The 22,094-nt window shown below is 38.7% G+C and overlaps 1 protein-coding gene and 1 non-coding gene across 2 annotated transcripts in view; one reads left to right on the top strand and one right to left on the bottom strand.

Moving 5' to 3' along the window:
• LOC147003821 (vomeronasal type-2 receptor 26-like) overlaps positions 1–20,855 on the top strand; it is a 41,616-nt gene extending 20,761 nt beyond the window's left edge. Inside the window, exon 6 of the mRNA XM_085839954.1 lies at positions 17,990–20,855. Within this exon, the coding sequence (XP_085696080.1) occupies positions 17,990–18,882 (893 nt within the window). The 3' untranslated portion in view covers positions 18,883–20,855. The remainder of the gene's footprint in view (positions 1–17,989) is intronic.
• On the bottom strand, positions 782–913 carry LOC147003822 (small nucleolar RNA SNORA17). The gene has a single exon (XR_015047716.1). It is a non-coding gene; the product is annotated as a small nucleolar RNA SNORA17 (small nucleolar RNA).
• Positions 20,856–22,094: the final 1,239 nt, after the last annotated feature.

The raw sequence follows: 22,094 nt of genomic DNA, 5'->3' as shown, positions 1-22,094 counted from the left end.
CAGGGCCAGCTATACCTAGCTACTCAGGTGCAGTTCGGGGACTGTTCTCCCAAGTGCTGCAAGTGGTGAGGGACATGGCCACTTTTCCCATTCTCACAATCCCAGGGCCAGCTCTTCTGCCTGACACAGATCGCAAGGAACAAGGGAGGGTAGGAGAGAATCTCTCCTTGATTAGCACCAACAGCCAGAAGATAAAAGGTAGCACTGTGTCTCCCATACTCAAGTTCTTCAGGTTGGCTCTCCTGCAACCCCCATATCCAGAGCTAGCTCTACTGTGCTGACCAGGCAAGGTTCAGGATCTGGTCTCCTGAGTTCTGAAGAATGTAAGAGGTATGGACAGCTCTCCTGCTCTGATGACCTTGGGACCAACCTTCCTGCCAGTTGTAGATAACAAGAGGCAATGAAGAGGTCATCTCTCCCTCACCCATGTCACTGCATGGCAGTCAAGTGGCTCATCAGCTCTGTCATGCATATGACATTGGGCCTGGTTTATTTGTGTCCCCAACTACCAGGGTCAGCTCAATTGTGCTGAACATGGGAGGTGCAGGGTTCATTCTCCTGTGTGCTGCAGCTGGTGAAAGAATTACATTAGAATAATTCTTCTTTTGGTCTGAATGGCCCCTTCTGAGAACTGTCTATATAGAGTATTGTGATTATACACCAGCCTCTGGCCTTCAGGCCTAGAAAGACTTCTAGTCTCTGGGCTATTCCTCATTCTGGGAGACATTGGGGTTTATGCAGCACTGGAATAGTGGTCATCTCAGGCTTTCTTTTTCCAGGGAGTATTAGGCTGTTAATCATTCAAAATTTCCTAGGTCAGAACACAGTGGGTAGACCTAATATCTCTCCTTTCTGCCACCTACTGCTGTACATGTGAGACAGTAGGCACCCCTGCAACCCTTCTAAGTGCAGTCCTTCCTCTGTAGAATCAAATTCAATACAGCTTCTTTATTATTTTTATTTTATTTATTTTTATTTTATTTATTTATATTTATTTTATTTTGGAAAAGTAATACACTGACTTAAATAGATAAAAATTGAAGAAAATATATCCACACTAATATTCTCTAGGGATACCATATCTTTTAAGTACCTTTAGTTTTACCTAATATGTTTGTGGCAATCTTTCCCTCTTCTCTGCATAGTGATGTCTAAGCCATCACCAAAAGACTTAATGTTTACACTGAATCTCCTTTCCTTCAAATCTAACAGCCACCGATTATAACATTATCTTTGTACTTCAATACTAACACATTATATAATTTGAAGTAATAATTTTTATGCTGTTTCTAAATATATTGACTCTTACAAAATGAGTTTGTAAATTAACAAGTTTATATTTACTGAAAATCAGGAGATTGATTGGGTGATAGAACCCTACAGTACTAAATAATTCTAAGAAAAATATTTCTGTCACCATCAAGCATTTAGTGAATTTTTGTGCTGTGAATTGAACCTAAAGCCTTGAAATATGTTAGGCATGTGTTCTAGATGCAACTGTAATTCACAGACCGTGTGATTATCACCATAGAAATGTTTCATTACTTGGACTGAATTTAATCAGAGCTCACCATTTGAATATACATTCAGGCTACATTCTGTTTTTTTTTTTTATTTTATATATATATATTTTTACTTAGGTATTTTCCACATTTAAATTTCCAATGCTATCCCAAAAGTCCCCCATACCCTCCCACCCACACACTCCCACTTTTTGGCCCTGGCATTCCCCTGTACTGGGGCATATAAAGTTGGCAAGTCCAATGGGCCTCTCTTTACACTGATGGCTGACTAGGCCATCTTTTGATACATATGCAGCTAGAGTCAAGACCTCCGGGGTTCTGGTTGGTTCATAATGTTGTTTCACCTATAGGGTTGCAGATCCCTTTAGCTCCTAGGGTACTTTCTCTAGCTCCTCATTGGGGGCTCTGTGATCCATCCAATAGCTGACTGTGAGCATCCACTTCTGTGTTTGCTAGGGCCCCGCATAGTCTCACAAGAGACAGCTATATCTGAGTCCTTTCAGCAAAATCTTGCTAGTGCATGCAATGGTTTAAGTGTTTGGAGGCTGATTATGGGATGGATCCATGGATATGGCAGTCTCTAGATGGTCCATCCTTTTGTCACAGCTCGAAACTTTGTCTCTGTAACTCCTTCCATAGGTGTTTTGTTCCCAATTCTTTTTTTTTAAGTATGACTGTTACTTTATTTTAGAACATTTAAAATCCTTTTCCTGTGTCTTAAACATCTTAGCTTTGAAAAAATTTTTTTTAATTTTTAATATTTTTATTACATATTTTCCTCAATTACATTTCCAATGCTATCCCAAAAGTCCCCCATAGTGCCCCCCACTTCCCTACCTACCCATTCCCATTCTTTTGGCCCTGGCATTCCCCTATATTGGGGCATATAAAGTTTGCAAGTCCAATGGGCCTCTCTTTCCATTGATGGCCGACTAGGCCATCTTTTGATACATATGCAGCTAGAGACAAGAGCTCCGGGGTTCTGGTTAGTTCATCATGTTGTTCCAACAATAGGGTTGCAGATCCCTTTAGCTCCTTGGGTACTTTCTCTAGCTTCTCCATTGGGAGCCCTGTGATACATCCAATAGCTGACTGTGAACATCCACTCCTGTGTTTGCTAGGCCCCGGCATCGTCTCACAAGAGACAGCTATATTTGGGTCCTTTCAGCAAAATCTTGCTAGTGTATGCAATGGTGTCAGCGTTTAGAAGCTGATTATGGGATGGATCCCTGGATACGGCAGTCTCTAAATGGTCCATCCTTTCATCACAGCTACGAACTTTGTCTCTGTAACTCCTTCCCTGGGTGTTTTGTTCCCAATTCTAAGAAGGGGCACAGTGTCCACACTTTGGTCTTCATTCTTCTTGAGTTTCATGCGTTTAGCAGATTGTATCTTATATCTTGGGTATCCTAAGTTTTGGGCTAATATCCACTTATCAGTGAATACATATTGTGTGAGTTCTTTTGTGATTGTGTTACTTCACTCAAGATGATGCCCTCCAGGTCCATCCATTTGGCTAGGAATTTCATAAATTCATTCTTTTTAATAGCTGAGTAGTACTCCATTGTGTAAATGTACCATAATTTCTGTATCCATTCCTCTGTTGAGGGACATCTGGGTTCTTTCCAGCTTCTGGCTATTATAAATAGGGCTGCTATGAACATAGTGGAGCATGTGTCCTTTTTACCGGTTGGGACATCTTCTGGATATATGCCCAGGAGAGGTATTCCTGGATCCTCCGGTAGTACTATGTCCAATTTTCTGAGGAACCGCCAGACTGATTTCCAGAGTGGTTGTACAAGCTTGCAATCCAACCAACAATGGAGGAGTGTTCCTCTTTCTCCACATCCTCGCCAGCATCTGCTGTCACCTGAATTTTTGATCTTAGCCATTCTGACTGGTGTGAGGTGGAATCTCAGGGTTGTTTTGATTTGCATTTCCCTGATGATTAAGGATGTTGAACATTTTTTCAGGTGCTTCTCTGCCATTCGGTATTCCTCAGGTGAGAATTCTTTGTTCAGTTCTGAGCCCCATTTTTAATGGGGTAATTTGACTTTCTGGAGTCCACCTTCTTGAGTTCTTTATATATATTGGATATTAGTCCCTTATCTGATTTAGGATAGGTGAAGATCCTTTCCCAATCTGTTGGTGGTTTTTTTGTCTTATTGATGGTGTCTTTAGCCTTGCAGAAGCTTTGCAGTTTCATGAGGTCCCACTTGTCAATTCTCGATTTTACAGCACAAGCCATTACTGTTCTATTCAGGAATTTTTCCCCTGTGCCCATATCTAAAAGCCTTGTTCCCAATTCTAAGAAGGGGCACAGTGTCCACAATTTAGTCTTCGTTCTTCTTGAGTTTCATACTTTTGGCAAATTTTATCTTATATCATTGGTATCCTAAGTTTTGGGGCTAATATACATTTATCAGTGAGTACATGTTGTGTGAGTTCCTTTGTGATTGTGTTACCTCATTCAGGATGATGCCCTCCAGGTCCATCCATTTGCCTAGGAATTTCATAAATTCATTCTTTTTAATAGCTGAGTAGTACTCCATTGTGTAAATGTACCATAATTTCTTTATCCATTCCTCTGTTGAGGGGCATCTGGGTTCTTTCCAGCTTCTGGCTATTATAAATAAGGCTGCTATGAACATAGTGGAGCATGTGTCCTTCTTACTGGTTGGGACATCTTCTGGATATATGCCCAGGAGAGGTATTCCTGGATCCTCCTGTAGTACTATGTCAAATTTTCAGAGGAACCACCAGACTGATTTCCAGAGTGGCTGTAGAAGCTTGCAATTCCATCAGCAATGGAGGAGTGTTCCTCTTTCTCCACATCCTAGCCAGCATCTGCTGTCACCTGAATTTTTGATCTTAGCCACTCTGATTGGTGTGAGATGAAATCTCAGGACTGTTTTGATTTGCATTTCCCTGATGATTAAGGATGTTGAACATTTTTTCAGGCGCTTCTCTGCCATTTACTATTCCTCAGGTAAGAATTCTTTGTTCAGTTCTGAGCCCCACTTTTTAATTGGGTTATTTGATTTACTGGAGTCCACCTTCTTGAGTTCTTTATATATATTGGATATTAGTCCCCTATCTGATTTAGGATAGATAAAGATCCTTTCCCAATCTATTGGTGTTCTTTTTGTCTTATTGACGGTGTCTTTTGCCTTGCATAAGCTTTGCAACTTTATGAGGTCCCATTTATCGATTCTAGATATTACAGCACAAGCCATTCATGTTCTATTCAGGAATATATCCCCTGTACCCATATCTTCGAGGCTTTTCCCTACTTTCTCTTCTATAAGTTTAAGTGTCTCTGGTTTTATTTGGAGTTCCTTAATCCACTTAGATGTGACCTTAGTACAAGTAGATAGGAATTGATCAATTCGCATTCTTCTACATGATAACCGCCAGTTGTGCCAGCACCATTTGGTGAAAATGCTGTCTTTTTACCACTGGATGGTTTTAGCTTCCTTGTTAAAGATCAAGTGACCATAGATGTGTGGGTTCATTTCAAGGTCTTCAATTCTGTTCCATTGATCTACTTGTCTGTCGCTATACCATGCAGTTTTATCACAATTACTCTGTAGTACAGCATTAGGTCAGGCATGGTGATTCCACCAGAGGTTCTTTTACACTTAAGAAGAGTTTTTGCTCTCCTAGGTTTTTTGTTATTCCAGATAAATCTGCCGATTGCCCTTTCTAATTCAGTGAAGAATTTAGTTGGAATTTTGATGGGGATTTCATTGGATCTGTAGATGGCTTTAGGCAAGATAGCCATTTTTACAATATTGATCCTGCCAATCCATGAGCATAGGAGATCTTTCCATCTTCTGAGATCTTCTTTAATTTCCTTCTTCAGAGACTTGAAGTTCTTATCATACTGATCTTTCACTTCCTTAGAGTCACGCCAAGATATTTTATATTTTTTGTGACTATTGAGAAGGGTGTTGTTTTCCTAATTTCTTTCTCAGCCTGTTTATCCTTTGTGTACGGAAAGGCCATTGACTTTTTGAGTTAATTTTATATCCAGCTACTTCACTGAAGCTGTTTATCAGGCTTAGGAGTTCTCTGGTGGAATTTGTAGGGTCACTTATATATATATATATACTATCATATCATCTGCAAAAAGTGATATTTTGACTTCTTCCTTTCCAATTTGTATCCCCTTGATCTCCTTTTGTTGTCGAATTGCTCTGGCTAGAAATTCAAATACAATGTTGAATAGGTAGGGAGAGAGTGGACAGCTTTGTCTAGTCCCTGATTTTAGTGGGATTACTTATAGCTTCTCCCCATTTACTTTGATATTGGCTACTAGATTGCTGTAGATTGCATTTATCATGGTTAGGTATGGGCCTTGAATTCCTGATCTTTCCACGACTTTGATCATGAATGGGTGTTGGATTTTTGTCAAACGCTTTCTCCACATCTAACAAGATGATCATGTGGTTTTTGTCTTTGAGTTTGTTTATATACTGGATTACATTGATGGATTTCCGTATATTGAACCATCCTTGCATCCCTGGGATGAAACCTACTTGGTCAGGATGGATGATTGTTTTGATGTGTTCTTGGATTCGGTTAGCCAGAACTTTTTTGAGAATTTTTGCATCGATATTCATAAAGGTAATTGGTCTGAAGTTCTTTATATTTGTTGGGTCTTTTGTGGTTTAGGTATCACAATTGTAGCTTCATAGAATGAGTTGGGTAGAGTACCTTCTGTTTCTATTTTTTGAAATAGTTTCTGAAGAACTGGGATTAGATCTTCTTTGAAGGTCTGATAGAACTCTGCACTAAACACATCTGGTCCTGGGCGTTTTTGGTTGGGAGACTATTAATGACTGCTTCTATTTCTTTAGGGGATATAGGACTGTTTAGATCATTAACCTGATCTTGATTTAACTTTGGTACCTGGTATCTGTCTAGAAACTTGTCCATTTCATCCAGGTTCTCCAGTTTTGTTGAGTATAGCCTTTTGTAGAAGGATCTGCTGGTGTTTTGGATTTCTTCAGGATCTGTTCTTATGTCTCCCTTTTCATTTCTGATTTTCTTAATTAGGATGCTTTCCCTGTGCCCTCTAGTGAGTCTGGCTATGGGTTTATCTATCTTGTTGATTTTCTCAAAGAACCAGCTTCTTGATCGGTTGATTCTTTGAATAGTTCTTGTTTCCACTTGGTTGATTTCGCCCCTGAGTTTGATTATTTCCTGCCATCTACTCCTCTTGGGTGAATTTGCTTCATTTTGTTCTAGAGCTTTTAGGTGTGCTGTCAGGATGGTAGTGTATGCTCTCTCTAGTTTCTTTTTGGAGGCACTCAGAGCTATGAGTTTTCCTCTTAGAAATGCTTTCATTGTGTCCCATAATTTTGGGTATGTTGTGGCTTCATTTTCATTAAACTCCAAAAAGTCCTTCATTTCTTTCTATATTCCTTCCTTGACAAAGTTATCATAGAGAAGAGTGTTGTTCAGTTTCCATGTGAATTTTGGCTTTCTATTTTTTATTTTGATATTGAAGATCAGCCTTAGTCCATGGTGATCTGATAGGATGCATGGGAAATTTTCAATATTTTTGGATATGTTTAGGCTTGTTTTGTGACCAATTATGTGGTCAATTTTGGAGAAGGTATATGAGGTGCTGAGAAGAAGGTATATCCTTTTCTTTTAGGATAAAATGTTCTGTAGATATCTGTTAGATACATTTGTTTGATAACTTCTTTTAGTTTCACTGTGTCCCTGTTTAGTTTCTGTTTCTATGATCTGTCCAATGTTGAAAGTGGTGTGTTGAAGTCTCCCACTATTATTGTGTGAGGTGCAATGTGTGCTTTGAACTTTACTAAAGTTTCTTCAATGAATGTGGCTGCCCTTGGATTTGGAGCATATATATTCAGAATTAATAGTTCCTCTTGGAGGATTTTACCTTTGATGTGTATGAAGTGCCCTTCCTTGTCTTTTTTGATGACTTTGGTTTGGAAGTCGATTTTATTAGATATTAGAATGGCTACTCCAGCTTGTTTCTTCCTACCATTTGTTGGAAAATTGTTTTCCAGGCTTTCATTCTGAGGTAGTGTCTATCTTTTTCTCTGAGATGAGTTTTCTGTAAGTAAGATAAATATTGGGTCCTATTTGTTTAGCCAGTCTGTTATTCTATGCCTTTTTATTGGGGAGTTGAGTCCATTGATATTAAGAGGTATTAAAGGAAAGTAATTGTTGTTTCCTATTATTTTTGTTGTTAAAGTTGGCATTCTGTTCTTTTTGCTGTCTTCTTTTAGGTTAGTTGAGGGATTACCCTCTTGATTTTTCTAGGACGTGTTTTCAGTCCTTGTATTGTTGTTTTTGTTGTTGTTGTTGTTTTGTTTTGTTTTTTTTTTCCTTTGAAGAGCTGGATTCCTGGAAAGATAATGTGTGAATTTGTTTTTGTCGTGGAATACTTTGGTTTCTCCATCTTTGGTAATTGAGAGTTTGGATGGGTATAATAGCCTGGGCAGGAATTTGTGCTCTCTTAGTGTCTGTATAATGTCTGTCCAGGCCCTTCTGGCTTTCATAGATTCTGGTGAAAAATCTGTTATAATTCTGATAGGCCTGCCTTTATATGTTACTTGACCTTTTTCCCTTACTGCTTTTAGTATTCTATCTTTATTTAGTGCATTTGTTGTTCTGATTATTATGTGTCAGGAGGAATTTCTTTTCTGGTCCAGTCCATTGGGAGTTCTTTAGGCTTCTTGTATGCTCATGGGCATCTCTTTCTTTAGGTTTGGGAAGTTTTCTTCTATAATTTTGTTGAAGATATTTGCCGGTCCTTTGAGTTGAAAATCTTCATTCTCATCTACTCCTATTATCCGTAGGTTTGGTCTTCTCATTGTGTCCTGGATTTCCTGGATGTTTTTTTGTTTTTGTTTATGTTTTTTTTTTACGGTTTTTTATTAGGTATTCTCCTCTTTTCCATTTCCAATACTATCCCAAAAGTACGCCATACCCCCCCCCCCACTGCCATACCCACCCACTCCATTTTCTTGGCCCTGGCATTCGCCTGTACTGGGGCATATAAAGTTTGCAAGTCCTATGGTCCTCTCTTTCCAGTGATATCCGACTAGGCCATCTTTTGATACATATGCAGCTGGAGACAAGAGCTCTGGGCTACTGGTTAGTTCATATTGTTGTTCCACCTATAGGGTTGCAATTCCCTTTAGTTCCTTGGGTACTTTCTCTAGCTCCTCCATTGGGGGCCCTGTGATCTATTCAATAGCTGACTGTGAGCATGACTTCTGTGTTTCCTAGGCCCCGGCATAGTCTCACAAGAGACATCTATATCTGGGTCCTTTCAGCAAAATCTTGCTAGTGTATACAATGGTGTTAGCGTTTGGAAGCTGATTATGGGATGGATCCCTGGATATGGTAATCACTAGATGGTCCATCCTTTCGTCACAGCTCCAAATTTTGTCTCTGTAACTCATTCAGTGGGTGTTTTGTTCCCAATTCTAAGAAGGGGCAAAGTGTCCACACTTTGGTCTTCATTCTTCTTGAGTTTCATGCGTTAATAAATTGTATCTTATATCTTGGGTATCCTAAGTTTCTGGGCTAATATGCACTTATCAGTGAGTACATATTGTGTGAGTTCCTTGGTATCATTGAGAAGAGTGTTGTTCAGTTTCCATGTGAATGTTGGGTGTCTATTATTTATGTTGTGATTGAAGATCCACCTTTGTCCATGGTGATCTGATAGGATGCATGGGACAATTTCAATATTTTTGTATCTGTTTAGGCTTGTTTTGTGACCAATTATGTGGTCGATTTTGGAGCAGGTACCATGAGGTGCTGAGAAGAAGGTATATCCTTTTGTTTTAGGATAAAATGTTCTGTAGATATCTGTCAGATCCATTTGTTTCATAACTTCAGTTAGTTTCACTGTGTCCCTGTTTAGTTACTTTTTCCGTGATCTGTCCTTAGGTGAAAGTGGTGTGTTGAAGTCTCCCACTATTATTGTGTGAGGTGCAATGTGTGCTGTGAGCTTCACTAAAGTTGAATGTGGCTGCCCTTGTATGTGGAACATAGATATTCAGAATTGAGAGTCCCTCTGAAGATTTTACCTTTGATGAGTATGAAGTGCCCCTCCTTGTTTTTTTTGATGACTTTGGGTTGGAAGTCGATTTTATTAGATATTAGAATGGCTACTCCAGCTTTTTTGTTCAGACGATTTGCTTGGAAATTTGTTTTCCAGCCTTTCATTCTGAGGTAGTGTCTGTGTTTTTCCCTGAGATGGGTTTCCTGCAAGCAGCAGAATGTTGGTTCCTGTATGTGTAGCCAGTCTTTTAGTCTATGTCTTTTTATTGGGGAATTGATTCCATTGATATTAAGAGATAGTAAGGAAAAGTAATTGTTGTTTCCTATTATTTTTGTTTTTAGAGTTTGCATTTTGTTTTTGTGGCTGTCTTCTTTTTGGTATGTTGAGGGATTACTTTCTTGCTTTTTCTAGGGTGTGGTTTCTGTCCTTGTATTGATTTTTTTCTGTTATTATCCTTTGAAGGGCTGGATTCGTGGAAATATAATGTGTGAATTTGGTGTTGTCATGGAATACTTTGGTTTCTCCATCTATGGTAATTGAGAGTTTGGCTGAGTATAGTAGCCTGGGCTGGCATTTATGTTCTCTTAGGGTCTGTATAATGTCTGTCCAGGATCTTCTGGCTTTCATAGTCTCTGGTGAAAAGTCTGGTGTAATTCTGATAGGCCTGCCTTTATATGTTTCTTGACCCTTTTCCCTTAATGCTTTTAATATTCTATCTTTATTTAGTGCATTTGTTGTTCTAATTATTATGTGTCGGAAGGAATTTCTTTTCTGCTCCAGTCTATTTGGAGTTCTGTAGGCTTCTTGTATGTTCATGGGCATCTCTTTCTTTAGGTTTGGGAAGTTTTCTTCTGTAATTTTGTTGAAGATATTTGCTGGCCCTTTAAGTTGAAAATCTTCATTCTCATCAACTCCTATTATCCATAGGTTTGTCTTCTTATTGTGTCCTGGATTTCCTGGATGTTTTGAGTTAGGATCTTTTTGCATTTTGTATTTTCTTTGATTGTTGTGCCGATGTTCTCTATGGAATCTTCTGCACCTGAGATTTTCTCTTCCATCTCTTGTATTCTGTTGCTGATGCTCACATATATGGTTCCAGATTTCTTTCCTAGGGTTTCAATCTCCAGCGTTGCCTCACTTTGGGTTTTCTTTATTGTGTTATCTTCCCGTTTTAGGTCTTGGATGGTTTTATTCAATTCCATCACCTGTTTTTTTGTGTTTTCCTGCAATTCTTTAAGGGATTTTTGTGCTTCCTCTTTAATGTCTTCTACCTGTTTAGCAGTGTTCTCCTGTATTTCTTTAAGTTAGTTATTAAAGTCCTTCTTGGTGTCCTCTACTTTAATCATGAGATTTGCTTTTAAATTTGGGTCTAGCTTTTCAGGAGTGTTGAGGTGCCCTGGACTGGGCGAAGTGGGAGTGCTGGGTTCTGATGATGGTGAGTGGTCTTGGTTTCTGTTAGTAAGATTCTTACGTTTACCTTTCGCCATCTGGTAATCTCTGGAGTTTGTTGTTATAGTTGTCTCTGATTAGAGATTGTTCCTCTGGTGATTCTGTTACCATCTATCAGCAGACCTGGGAGACAGGCTCTCTCCTCTGAGTTTCAGTGTTCAGAGCACTCTCTGCAGGCAAGCTCTCTCTTACAGGGAAGGTGCACAGATATCTGGCGTTTGGACCTCCTCCTGGCCGAAGATGAAGGCCCCCAAACAGGACCTTTCCCAGAAGCTGTGTTGCTTTGGCCTGTCACAGAAGCTGTCAGCTTCTGTGGTGCACAATCTCACCTGTGCAGACTACTTTGGGTGGAGTCCTGGAACCAAGATGGCCCCCACTGATCCTGAGGCAAAGGGCTCCTGGTCCGGGTGGACACCTGTCCTCTGCCGGGTGGGTGGCCGGATGTCTGGGGCCCAAAAAGGGCACTGCCTCAGAAGCTCTTTGGCTCTCGCCTGTTCCAGAAGCTGTCAGGTTTTGTGGTGCACACTCTCACCTGTGCAGACTACTATGGGCAGAGTCCCGGAACCTCAAGCTACATTCTATGACACTTTAGGTTTTCAGTGATTACCAATACTTCATTATATGCTTTTTAGAACAATTAATCTATTCTCTAGTAATGAGATGACTGAGTTAGCCAGAGCCAGTGTGACTCCATGACCTGTTTCAAACTGGTAATTTGGGAGACTAGGCCAACATTTCTGTTTACCAGACCAGGAAAAGTACAAAACAAATCAATTTCAGGAAAAAAAAATAACCCTGAGAGGCAATAAGTAAGCTTTCCCACCACCTCTCCTGAGCCCACTTCATAGACATCCAATCAGCAGCTGTTGAAGCTGCCTGACCATATAACTTCAGCCAAGTATTCTTGATCAGAAAAACTCACCCAAGTTCCCATTAACCAACCACAAAGGCACCCATATGTGTGGAGATGTAGGCATTCATTCAAATGTAAAAGTCCCCTTCTTCTACCCCCACAGGCTGTATATTGATACTTCAAAGTCCACACCTGTTTCTTCCATCCTGATTTAGAGTACACCCAACAGTAAATGTCATTTACTGTTGCATACTATTTGAATCTGGAATATTATTCATTGCAAATAATAGACCCTTACATTTGGAGGCTCATCTGGGATTTACTCTACCCCCTAACTCAAATAGTTGAGCTTTTTTGTTCCAATTGGTAAGTCTTGGTGCCTGGTTATCTATTGTCTTGTGTGTCTCTGTGTTTAATCTTGAGTCAAAGAAGCGGTAGGTAGATAAGTACTTGTTAACCAGCCAGGCACTATGGAGTATGCTCACCAACCTCCCTATAGGAAGAACTTGCTACCTCATATTTGATTTCTGAATAATCTCTGGGTTTGTGGGCTTTACATGTGAAGGAAGGAAGACCATAAAAAAGAGCCTCTGGTTCAGTTTTTAATTTTCCCAGAAATGTCATTTGTGTCTCTCTGTGTGTATTCTGTCTGTGCTTTTTGTCTTCTTGTACAAGATTTTCTTTCATTCCTAAGATGAGACAGGTCCAGAGCACCCACAGAACTTTATCCTAAACCATTTCGTAGAGTTGTGGGAGAGTCTGGTCTTGGTGATCAGCATGGCAAACTACCCATCGTTTGCAGAAATAAATGGCCCACTTATAAAGAAGGATAGTCTGAGAAAGAAACTTTTAAAATGTTATTTTAATCTTTATTTCTAAGTTGTCTCTAAAAAGTTTTCTATAAAAGTTCTCTAATAAAGTTCTCCTAAATCGTTCTTCTCTTAAAAAATTCTTCTTTAATTTCTAAGGAAATGGGGATTAATTCTCTTTTTTGTCCTCTGCACTTATACATCTTTCAGAATACATGATCACGAGTAAAAAGTTCACCACAAGTTTATACATAAATTCAAATTAAAAATTGAATACTGAGTTTACAACAGAGAAAGTTGGATATCTCTTAAGCATATTTATCTTGCTATACATTCATCATCTTTCAGTAGCTCTACATATTCACAGAAAGTTAAAACCCTAACTTTTCTGACTAAGGAATTACTGAAGTTTCATATAGATAAAACCAGTCAATATTTTGTCTTCTGTTATTGTACCTATAGCAAACCATTAGTTCCCCTTTCTATGCCCTTTGGTTTATCGTTTTAGTATCATTTGGAATGTGCTCCTAAGTTCCAGATGCATGCCTAGCTCAGAAGCAACTAACTTGGGATACTTGAAGAATGGAGTTGTTCTCACTGTAGTTTTGGCATAAGTAAAGAAATAATAACAGTCTTATAATAAGTGATATTAATAGTGATATTAATAATTACTACTATAATTTTAGGAATTCTAACAGGATCATCATTAAGTATTAAAAAAATCATCTCTTTGACTATATAGTATCATTACAAGGCAGTGCATCTTCCTTGTTCTGCAGAGACCTTCTCAAAATAATGGGCTAATACATAGTGTGTGTGTGTGTGTGTGTGTGTGTGTGTGTGTCTGTGTGTCTGTGTGTCTGTGTGTCTGTGTATGTGTATCATATTAATCCCAAGAATCCTTCCTTGAATGTAGGATTCATTGGCCTTGCCTAGAGAAGCATAACTGTCATTAATTTTATAGTCCATGGTGGAACCATCTCAGGAAGATTACCAGTTAGTTTTTAGCTCCTCTTTGATGACTCCTGGCAACAAATGTTACTGTCTATAAGGACAGAGGCCACAGATCCTCAGATGGCATTTCCTGGTCAAAAAGACCTCTGTTTGTTTGAAAGACCTTTTTGTCATCAGCTGCACTGCTTCTCATGCTCCTTCTTCTGCATGAGACTCTATCCTGATCCCTCTACTTCATTCCTGCCTCTGCCACTGAATATGATCTCAGTCCTCCTCCTTATATCTCTGATCAACCAGCACAGGAAGAGGAAGAGGAAGAAACAGCCCTTGACTCCTCTGAGTCTTCTGACTCTACTTGGACTCTATCTTACACTTGGGCCTGTACTGCCCAGAGCACTGACTCTACAACCTTATCTCTCCAGACTGCAAGACCTGCAAATGCACAGACTATACTGATCATAATATATTTGCCATTTGCTAGTAATGGCATTGTCTTAGGGTTTCTATTCCTGCACAAACATCATGACCAAGAAGCAAGTTGGGGAGGAAAAGGTTTATTCAGCCTATAATTCCATACTGCTGTTTATCACAAGGAAGTCAGGACTGGAACTCAAACAGGTCAGAAAGCAGGAGCTGATGCAGAGACCATGGAGGGATGTTCTTTACTGGCTTGCTTCCCTTGGCTTGCTCAGCCTGCTCTCTTATAGAACCAAGACTACCAGTCCAGAGATGGTCCCACCCACAAGGGGCCTTTCCCCTTTGATTACTAATTTAGAAAATGCCTTACAGTTGAATCTCATGGAGGCATTTCCTCAACTGAAGCTCCTTTCTCTGTGATAACTCCTGCTGTGTCAAGTTGACACAAAACTAGCCAGTACAGGCATTTATAACTGAAAGATGCAAACTTCTCCATTTTCATTGAGACACTCAATACTCATAGGTCTTTTAGATTCAGTCATGTAACTCACTGGCCCTCCTTAGGCAATGGTCAGCAACTGCTGCAGCTCCTCTTCATGACAAAGAAAAAAATCATTGTTGCTGCATGTAATTTGCTTCTGGGAACAAACAGACTGCTATTCCAAGTCTAGTCTAATAATGTTGCAGTCGTCTCTAGGCTCAACCTAACTGATGGAGGTAAGGAGAGCCTCTCTCTCTGGTTCTACCACCAGATTTTGAGGGGGGTTTCCTGAGAAGCCATTCGATGGCTCATAAATTTATCTAAGGTAAGCCAGGTGATATAAAGAATAAATATGTACCACAGAGAATATCTCAAAAATTTTTTTGAAGCTGATATAAGGCCACAAGGGGAGAGGGAGATAATCTAAAGTCAGCATGGCTTTAAAAACTATCTACCCCTATGTGGATGAAAAAGGGGGATGTAAAAAATAATTTACTTAAAAGTTGGAACCATGAAAGAGACTAATGGCTTATTTATCTAAGAAATATGTCCCGGTGGTCTGAAATTGGCCAAAGTGCCTCTGGATCATAGCTGCCACTCCTCTGCTGGTCTAGGATGCTGACAAGATAACCATGTGACAAAAACTTGTTATCTCCACCTCCATACTATTGATGGGACACTTTGTAATTTATCTAGCCAATGGCTGTCCAACCTCAAACTGTTACACTGACATTCAGGGGTCACCTGAGGACTGCAAACTGCTGAATGCTGACTTATTAAAACTTGATGTTAATTATTAGTCCAATCAACATGATGGATCCTTGCCTTTCAGCTGGGTCACCTCACCAAATGCTTCTTATCCATGCCCATTGCCCAATCTTTGACTAGCATTTCATCCTTCCTGAGCTCCAAAGGAAACAATGAATGTCATAATAACAGAAAAAAATCAATTATTAAAAAACTGACATCCATTATACTATCTTACAGGATGGGATGTTAGTCAGAAATGCCTCTACTTCTGACAATAATTCATAATTTTTACGTTTCAATTGACCCCTTAGGTAATAACTAAGACTTCGGGGGAAAAAATTGACAGATCAATGATGCTATTCAATTACAAATCAGAGGTTGGAATGAGAGGACACAGTTAGCCAGAGCCAGGCTGACTCCCTAACAGGCTGGCAGTTTTGGAGACTATGCCCAAGTTTCTGTTTCCCAGAAATTCAATCATCCAAAACTAGTCAGTTCCAGGATAAAAAAAAATTAACTTCATGGGCAACCATGAGGAAGCTGCCCTACCACCTGGCCAGAGCACATCCCATAAACAGCCAATCAGGAACTGTAGAAGCTGCCCCACCACCTAGCTTGAGCCATATTAGTAAAAGTCTTCAGAATCCCTCAGTTACTTAACCAATCATGAAGTCATCCATAGCTCTGGAGGTAGAGCCAACCAATAAAGGGAAAGAAAGGTAAATGTCAGGCACTTCTACACTAAGGGGCTCTAAATGGATCCTGCAGAGTCTACACTTTTATCTTCCATCCTGAAGTATTGTATACCCCTACATGTAACTTCTCTGTAAAGGAAATGCTCTTTGCTCTTACATACTATTTGAGTATAGATTATTTGAGTATAGATTGAACAATAATTTGCTGGTATTTTTAGTAAAAAAATTGATACAGAAACTCACAGTCAAATATGCAAATTTTTCTGCTTTCCTTTTTTCTTTTATCAGTTCCTTTTCGTTTTCTTTCCTTTCTTTTATCTTTTCCCGTCCCTTCCGTTCCCTTCCCTTCCCTCCTCTTCCCTCCCCTTCCCTTCATTTTCTCTTCTTTCTCTTCTCTTCTCTTCTCTTCTCTTCTCTTCTCTTCTCTTCTCTTCTCTTCTCTTCTCTTCTCTTCTCTTCTTTTTTTCTTTTCTTTTCTTTTCTCTTGATGCAAGGCTTCAATGTGAAATTCTGGCTGGCTGGGAATGTGTTATATAGACCAGACTGGCTGGTAAACCTCCTATTTCTGTCTCCTGATTATGAGACTTAAAGATATGTATTACAGTGACTTGCTATAATTATATTCCCTATTAAAATTTGGTCCCATGCAAGTGTCCTTCAGAGTATATGAAGTATAAGATTAGTGAATAAGGCTTTCTATTCCATTGCATTTGTCTTAAATATTCAAAGACCTACCTCTGCTTTCATCTCTTTAAAATGTAACACTATGTGAAGAAACTTACTAAATTTTTCTGTGAAAGTACAGATAACTCAAAAACATAAATGTATATAATTAATGTATGTTGAAAATTAAGTGCAAAATTATTTTTTCATCAATAAAATTCAGAATTCAATGAAGAGTTTTATGCAATTCAAGCAAACACGCACTTTTTTTTCATCATAAGAAGAAAATATTCACCTCTAAAATATATTGCCTAAATTATTATTTCTAAGACAATGATACATCATTTGGTAATATCAAAATCATAGAAACAAAGAAAATACCACTGTTCTTAAACATATGTGTCAGTAATGTTGACAAGTTTTACCTTCTAGGCATTCAATAGTAATAACTAAGAGCTCCCAGAAATAAGAGCTCTAGACAACATTGTGGAATATAAGGTAGAAAGGTTGTAAGAGCCAGAGAGAGAATATCTGTAGTGAAGCAGTATTTATCAGACATGAAAGGGTACTTGATCATTGAAACTCACAGAAGCACGCATCAGACTAGCAACAAAGCAAGCCAGACCATATCCCCAAATTGATTGGGGACAAGCTCATATTGAACCAGACCTCACAAAGCGCTATTGGTAGTTGATGCCTGATGGAGTCAAAGAGTCAGTATTCTTCAGATATGTGGTCATGATTGGCTGCCCATGTTATGGTAGAAGATTCTATATCCTTATGGACACACACAGGATTCAGTGAACATAGTGGGGTTAAAAAAAACAAAAAAGCATAAAGTTCGGAGGAACAATTATTGGAGGGGGAAAGAGAATGAAGTACAGGACAAAGAAATTGGTGCTGCATTTGATCAACATATAGGCATTTATGAATTTCATTTATGAATAAAAAGATTTTTTAAAGAAGAAAATGTACAAAATGGAAAAAAATAAACACTTCAAAGTATATTTTCTCTTCCTTTCATATGTAATCAAATGTAATTTTCATATTTTCTGATTTCCCCTCATTTTACTTCAATATTAATGACTCTTTCATATTTTTCAAATCCACACACTTTCTGAATACTTCATGGATTCAAGTGTATCTGTATTTTTCTCTCATGAAGGAAAAGGAACTAATTCATCTATTGTTTTTTTTATAATATTATTATTCAGTGAATATAACCAGGGACATTTCTTTCAGAATTCAACAGTGATTCCACTTAAGATATACATCACAAATGTCCATCTGTGGTCTCGCCAGAGGAATGTAATAAACAAATCTGCCTCCCTTTCAGATATGGACCAATGCATCAAGTGTCCTGAAGATCAGTATCCAAATAAGCAGAAGACTAACTGTCTCCCTAAAATTAAGATATTTTTGTCCCATGAAGATACTCTGGGAGCTGTTTTGGTCTCCTTGGCCATTAGTTTATCTGCCTTTTCAGCCATGATTTTAGGATTATTTATCCACTATCGGGACACACCCATTGTCAGAGCAAATAACAGAAATCTCAGCTATCTCCTCTTAGTTTCTCTAATGCTCTGTTTCTTTTGCTCATTAATATTCATTGGCCAACCTAGCACAGTCACTTGTGTCTTGAGACAAATGATTTTTGGGGTTGTATTTTCTGTTGCTGTGTCTGCTATCTTGGCAAAGACTTTCATTGTGGTTGTGGCCTTCAGAACCATCAAACCAGGAAGCACATTACAAATGTGGATGGTGACAGGACTTTCATATGCTATAGTCTGCTGTGGTTCCATCCTTCAAGTGTGCATCTGTGCAGTCTGGCTGGGAACATATCCCCCTTTCCCTGATGTTGACATGCACTCAGAGTTTGGCCAAATCATACTCTGGTGTAATGAGGGGTCCACCCTTGCTTTCTATTGTGTTCTGGGGTACTTGGGCTTTCTGTCCAGCCTCAGCTTGCTTATTGCTTTTCTGGCCAGAAGGCTACCAGACAGCTTCAATGAGGCAAAAACAATCACATTCAGCATGTTGGTTTTCTGCACTGTGTGGATTACTTTTGTACCCACTTACTTGAGCTCCAAAGGTAAAACCATGGTGGCAGTGGAAATTCTTTCAATTCTGGCCTCCAGTTCTATCTTACTGCTCTGTATATTTCTTCCCAAATGCTACGTGATCCTACTGAGGTCAGGTGGCCATTCTAGAAAGAAGTTTTTTAAATGACTTCCTTCTTAAGGGAAAGGAATTTATTACGATTTGTTTAAAATGAACTATGTAGGAATATAGATTCAAAAGAATAGTGTGAAGTTAATGAATTTCTCTTGTCTATGTCAAGTGATATGTATTCAAGTGCCCCTGCTGTCATTGGAGATGACCAGACACAGTAAAGAAAGCCTTCACAAGTTAGAATTGCTAAGTAGAGGTGACTTCTGGTATGCCTACTAGATGTTTCATTAAATCACACATCTCTAATTTTCAACATAATGTAAGAGATCTGTAAACAATTAAGAGTGAGAATGAAAGAAAATCATTTCTGTGTAAATAAAAGTATTAGGTTTTTTTTAAAATGTGCTTCCTCTTTGTTAGTCATATGCAGTTATTGTCATACAAATTAATTTTAAAACAACCATGAGTTATGCTACAGAAATCTCATGGTTTCTACTTCTCACTTTTAAAGAGTCTCTCAAACAACAAAATATGTCATAGAAATTTCAGAGTCTCAGAGGGTTTTGTGCTCTTTTCACTATTCAGGTGGAACAACATGGATAAGAGCTTAGGCAGAGTCCTATTGGGAAACACAGTCTTGCTCATCCTGAGGATATCCAGCACATCATTGGGTAGAAGATACAGCCGAAACAGCCAGGCTTCATGGTGTGCTTGCTGTTCACTTGCAGAGTTAGGAGTTTAACATTGTCTTCTACATGTTCACCTAGTGAAAACTGAAATCATTTATATTTATTTGATTCTATTCTCAAGCAGGGGGTGTATCTGAAGGCAAATATGGACCAAGTCATAAGGTTTAAGGCCAAGGATTCAACAGAAAATGGGGAACTGTTAAATCATGCATCCTAGACCAGGGAACTTTTCATGTATTTGCTTTTCTCGAGCCAAGAAATAGCTTTAAACATGATGATCAGATCATTCCAAGGGCAATCCTACATTGTAGCTTGTGACAACTGAAGGAGTCATTGCTCATTCATGGTTAAGAATATGCTCTGAGAGGTCTACATGACCAAAGCTGTTTTGTTTATATTTTAAAACAAGATGTACTGATATCATCCATTGTTTTAAACTAAAGAGAGTGTTTGTACACTGCGATATTGTATCACTGTAAGTCCAAGAAACATTTAAGTTGTTCTTAGGCTACTTGGAGTCTCAATTATGCTTAACTTTCCTTTATTTAAACTTATACAATATTAGGCTGGGTTGCTTCTATTTGTCCATAAAAACAGTAGAGAAGATTCCATTGGAATCTGCTATGATATGGGTAAAATAAAGTTTGTTCAAAATGTATTACTTGTTGGGCATAGAAATACTTGTTTTAAAAGTATCTGCAACTATACACTTGTAGGGTCTTACCACTTTAAGCTGCTAAGCAGTTTGACACCATCAGTGGAAAGAACCCCATGTTTTTTAGAGGAGGTTTCTCTCTTGAAGAATTGTGTACCACAATGTTGAAAGCCAAGCACAACACTGAGAGACAGATAGAATCCTTCACGGGAAGTTCCAGGTGGATGGCAGTTATATCACATCCTATTTGGAGATCATCTAAAAGATTATATCACGGTTCAAATATATGTTGGTAATTAATTTACTCAGACATTCAAGTGTTTTGTAAATGGGTAAACTGCTGAAAACACTATGTGGTTAGTGGAGAATATACATTATCCAGTAATCTCTCAAAATCAATACAAATCTATTATTGAGTTATGATTTATAAATACATGGAGGAATAATGTCATGCACTCTTTAAAAACTTTTCATTACATAAATAATCTATTTGTGCAATTTTGCTTAGGAAATCTTACAATAGTTAATGACACATTTTTGTTGTTCCTCAAGAATTTTCCTTTCATTGCAGTTCTCCAGAGGGAATCCTCACTGTGAGACTTGTGTTAATCTTTGCTCTGTCATAAATATCAATTTCTATTCTTAAATTATACATTGTTAAAATTATCAGTTTTCAGTCATGTATAGATATGGCATACTTTATATTTTCTTTGATTTATTGCATTTCTTAAGCCCCCTCTAGGAGTTTTTACAAGTAGTGATATAATTAAACTATATTCAGTCTTTTCTATGGTTTAATATCAAATCTCTCTATGTAAAATTATGTTAATCTTCATGGTATAATTTGGAACTTTTATCATTTTCCTATTGAAAGTAAAGTTTCTTTTCTTTCTTTTTTCTCTTTTTAAAGCCCACCTCAATTCTATCTCTATATTAATTTACTGGTATATATTCATACAAATTATCTAGAATTTCTATTTATAAGCATTATTTTAGCAAAGACATTTTTTTTTTTTTTTTTTTTTTTTTTTGGTCAGGACCACTATCCCGAGCTTTTGTCCCCGCCAGCAGAAACACACGGGACAACCGGAATCTTCTGCAGCAAAAGTTTTATTGCTTACTTCTCAGGAAGACCCCAAACCCGGAAAATGGTGCTGCTTATATAGCCCACAGTGTGACGTTTCAGCACCTGATGTGGCATGACAGTTCCTGATTCTTTGCTCGCCCATCACCCCAATACTACGCCCCGAGAATGGGCAGTGACTAGGAGTGAGTTCACTCTCACACCTGCATACAAGGCTTGTTTACTAATTAGGCACAGCGGAGGCCAGCACCATCTTATAATGGTGATTGCTCGCGGCACAGCTCTCCACATCTCCCCTTTTTATTTTATTAAATTGAGGCTGGACTAGGTCTGTGTAATTATGCTCATCCGCTGTGGCTCCTGTCTTAGGTCATTCCTCCAATGTCACAGCCTTTCCTGTTATAGGGTAACCCTATCGCCACCGGGCCCCGTGTCTTAGGTTGATCTGCGCATGAGGAAAGTTGCCCGTCCCTGGATACCACAGTGCTATGTGACAGTAACTACTAAATGACCTAGGGCAAACTCTACAAAAGAGGCCAGCCACCAATGTCAACTAATTTTTGAGCATAGATAGCCAGATTTCGGGGGAGGCCCCTTGCTCAATGGCAGCAAGTGTTTGAGCTATCACAACCTTGTCATTTGTTTATTGGGTTCTGAGCTTGCAAACTAACCAGAGCATGAACACAAATCCACAGCAGGTGGCAACACCAAATAAACCTACCCCCACCCATTCCTTAAAATAAGAAAATGCAGATGAAATCCAGGAGGAGAGGCCCTCTGTCAATGATAGGTCCACTTGCGTTGAGTTGATCTTTAAAACTGCCACCCTCAGGGCCTCAAG

This window comes from Mus caroli, unplaced genomic scaffold (genome assembly GCF_978045245.1).
Source record: "Mus caroli unplaced genomic scaffold, Mus_caroli_1 scaffold_7, whole genome shotgun sequence".
Classification (NCBI taxonomy): Eukaryota; Metazoa; Chordata; class Mammalia; order Rodentia; family Muridae; genus Mus; species Mus caroli.
This window is presented reverse-complemented; position numbering and strand designations above follow the sequence as displayed.